The sequence below is a fragment of the Silene latifolia genome, chromosome 1 (assembly GCF_048544455.1).
Source record: "Silene latifolia isolate original U9 population chromosome 1, ASM4854445v1, whole genome shotgun sequence".
In the NCBI taxonomy this organism is placed as follows: domain Eukaryota; kingdom Viridiplantae; phylum Streptophyta; class Magnoliopsida; order Caryophyllales; family Caryophyllaceae; genus Silene; species Silene latifolia.
The window spans coordinates 66,844,187-66,847,243 of NC_133526.1; the positions used below are offsets into that span (position 1 = coordinate 66,844,187).

The window sequence follows — 3,057 nt, forward strand, 5'->3', positions numbered from 1 at the left end:
TTAATCTTAGATCAAAAGAAAGAGATAGATTCTCTTTCAAAGCAATTGAAAGAATCTAAGACCGATATGATTAATGTTAAGAAACTACACACCGATGTTGTGTTCATTCTTAATAAACGATTCCAAGACTTTCGTGACAACTTTAAAAGGGACAATGATGTAGATCACACGAAATGTCAAGAGGAAATTAAAACCTTAAAAGATCTACTTCTACACGCTAGAAAGGTCCATGACAAGTGGGAAGGTAGCACAAAAGTCCTAAACTTCCTAACCGAACAATCTGATAATAATATGAAGATGGGGTTAGGACATGAGTGCTACAGCTGTAGAGATCACTCTAAATGCAAATCAACACCTTCGGATTTTGATTTTAGAAAAAGGAAGTATGCTGATCTTCCTGAATACTTGATTTGCAATTACTATGGTCATACGGGTCATATCCAAATCAATTGTGTCAAAAAGGCTCATGATTTACGAAAAAATGCCGAACATGCCAAAACTGTTGACACAGTTGTCGAGGATAAGGAAATCCCCACTAACGAACCTAACGAAGAAAGGAACAATAAATTTCGTTAATTCGAATTATCATGAGAGAGAAAGTCTAGTAAGAGAGGCGATTTAGGGATTTTTTTTCGATTTCTGCAATGGCACGTACTCGGAAAAATAACTCTAAATCTAATAGAACAATCAAAGTAATATCACAAAATCTACAAAAAAATACACCAATTAGTAATAATAAATCACATAATAAAGCTAGTGGTTCGAGATTTCGAGTTATTGATCAGGATGATGACGAGCTTTTGGGGATTAATCACCTGGATGCTCGCTCGTCTGAGAATGATTCGATTATCCGGCCATAAAATCTTGGTTCTGTTATGGATTCCATCTCGGAAGAAGGGAGCGGTTCTGAGTCTGAATGGACGGAGGTTCCAGGTAGGGTTCAATCTTCTGATTCAGAAACTGATTCTGTGGTAAGACCTTTACAGCTTACTAATGAAGATGTTGAATCTGAATTAAAATTTTGGTCTACTGCGGTCTATTGGTATGTACTTGGGGCGAATCCTCCTTTCAAAGTTATTGATGGTTTTATTAAGCGTGTCTAGGGATATACTGATTTTGATAAGATTTCATTCAACTCTAATGGTACTTTCCTGGTGCGTTTTAAGAATGAGGAAATGAAATTGAGGGTATTGCAAGCTGGTCCAATTTTCTTTGACAATAAACCTCTGATTGTTAAGGAATGGACCCCGGAATCCAAAATGGTGAAGGAAGCTGTAGATGTAGTTCCTATTTGGATACGTTTTTATGGCCTTCCATTGAAATTCTGGGGGAATGCGTTGATGAAGATTGCAGCTCTTGTGGGTAAGCCAGTGAGGTGTGACAGTAATACCTTGCTGAAGACTTTCCTTGGGTATGCTAGGATTATGGTGGAGGTTAAAATTGGGACTGATTTACCTGATGTCATTCAGTTTGCTGATGAACTTGACACCAATCACAGGCAAATTGTTCACTATGAGTGGAAACCCATTTTGTGTACGGATTGTCAGGGGTTGGGTCATCTTGCCAGGGACTGCAGGAAAGCTAAGAATACTAAGGTTTCTAGGCTAGCACAACAGGTCTGGAGACCTAAGAAGGTCCCACAGAATGTGATTGTTCCTCCTGCTGAGCATGGGGTGGCACCTGAACCACCAGAACAACCTGAACAACCTATGGTTCAAGCTCGGGGTCCTTTGGGTCTTGAGAGTTTAGGGGGACTGGCTACTCCTATGCTAGGGATGGTTACACCAATGCCAAATATTCTGAGGTCCTTCACACCTGCCAGAATCATTACTAAGATGACAAGGCATGGTGGGATGTGTTTGGGCAGTGGGACAAGCACTTATATGGAGGTTTTGGAACATTCTGTTCATTACAGGAGAGTCCTTGCAGGGGAAATGGAGGGTAGTACTGTGCAAAAGGAAAATGGGTAGCATTGGATTTTGGAACGTGAGGGGTATTAATAGTGTAAATAAACAGAAGGAGGTTAGGTATTTTCTGCATAATAATAATATAGGAGTTTTTGGGTTACTAGAAACTAGAGCCAGGGTTAATTCTATCAATAAAGTACATCAAGGAATTGGTAATAATTGGAGTCTGGTATATAATACCTCTGTTCATGATGAGGGTAGGATATGGTTATTTTGGGATTCTGGAAACTATATATACTGTTGATATTATTAGTATTGAAGCTCAGGTAATTCATGTCAAGATCTCTTGTATAAATGGTCAGACATGGTGGATGCCAGTTATCTATGGATTTAATAAGGTCCAGGAACGAATTCCTTTATGGGATTCTTTGAGAAATATGAGGCAAGTTGTCAATGGTCCTTGGTTGGTCATGAGTGATTTTAACAATGTTCTCGCTATGTGTGAAAGAGTGGGGTCTGAAGTTTCCAATTATGAATTGAGAGGATTTCAAGATTGTGTGGATGATTGTGGTATTGTTGACCTTCCTGCCCATGGTGCCTTTTTCACCTGGAATAACAAACATGAACCAGGTGCCATGTTGTTCAGTAGGATTGATAGAGCCATGAGTAATGATGAGTGGATTGATCAATTCCCTGAGGTTATCCCTATGTTTCATCCTGAAGGAGAGTTTGATCACTGTCCCTGCACTATTAATTTGGTTGCTGGTGGTGACAGAAGAAAAGGATCCTTTAAGTATTTTAACATGTGGGGTAAGGACCCTCAGTTTCTTGAAGTAGTCAAAGAAGTTTGGGACAAGCCTTTGTATGGTATTAAAATGTTCCAGGTGGTGAAGTAGCTGAAAATGCTTAAACTTCCTCTGAAGGGGTTGAATGGTACTGCTTTTGCTAACATAGAAACCTCAGCCAAGATTGCTAAGCATCATCTATTTGCTGTTCAGGAAAAACTCCATGCTGATCCACTTAACCTGCTAATTCAGCAGGAAGTTAATGATGCTTCCAACTGTTATAGGGATTTGGAGAATGCTAGGAGGAGTTTCTTGGCTCAAAAAGCTAAGGCACACTGGATGCAGGAGGGTGATGATAACACCAG

The 3,057-nt window shown here is 39.6% G+C and overlaps 1 protein-coding gene across 1 annotated transcript; it reads left to right on the top strand.

Annotated features, from left to right (window-relative positions):
* The first annotated feature begins 2,158 nt into the window (after positions 1-2,158).
* Positions 2,159-2,803, top strand: LOC141648410 (uncharacterized). The gene has a single exon (XM_074457066.1). The coding sequence runs from the start codon at positions 2,159-2,161 to the stop codon at positions 2,801-2,803; it is 645 nt and encodes a 214-aa protein (XP_074313167.1).
* Positions 2,804-3,057: the final 254 nt, after the last annotated feature.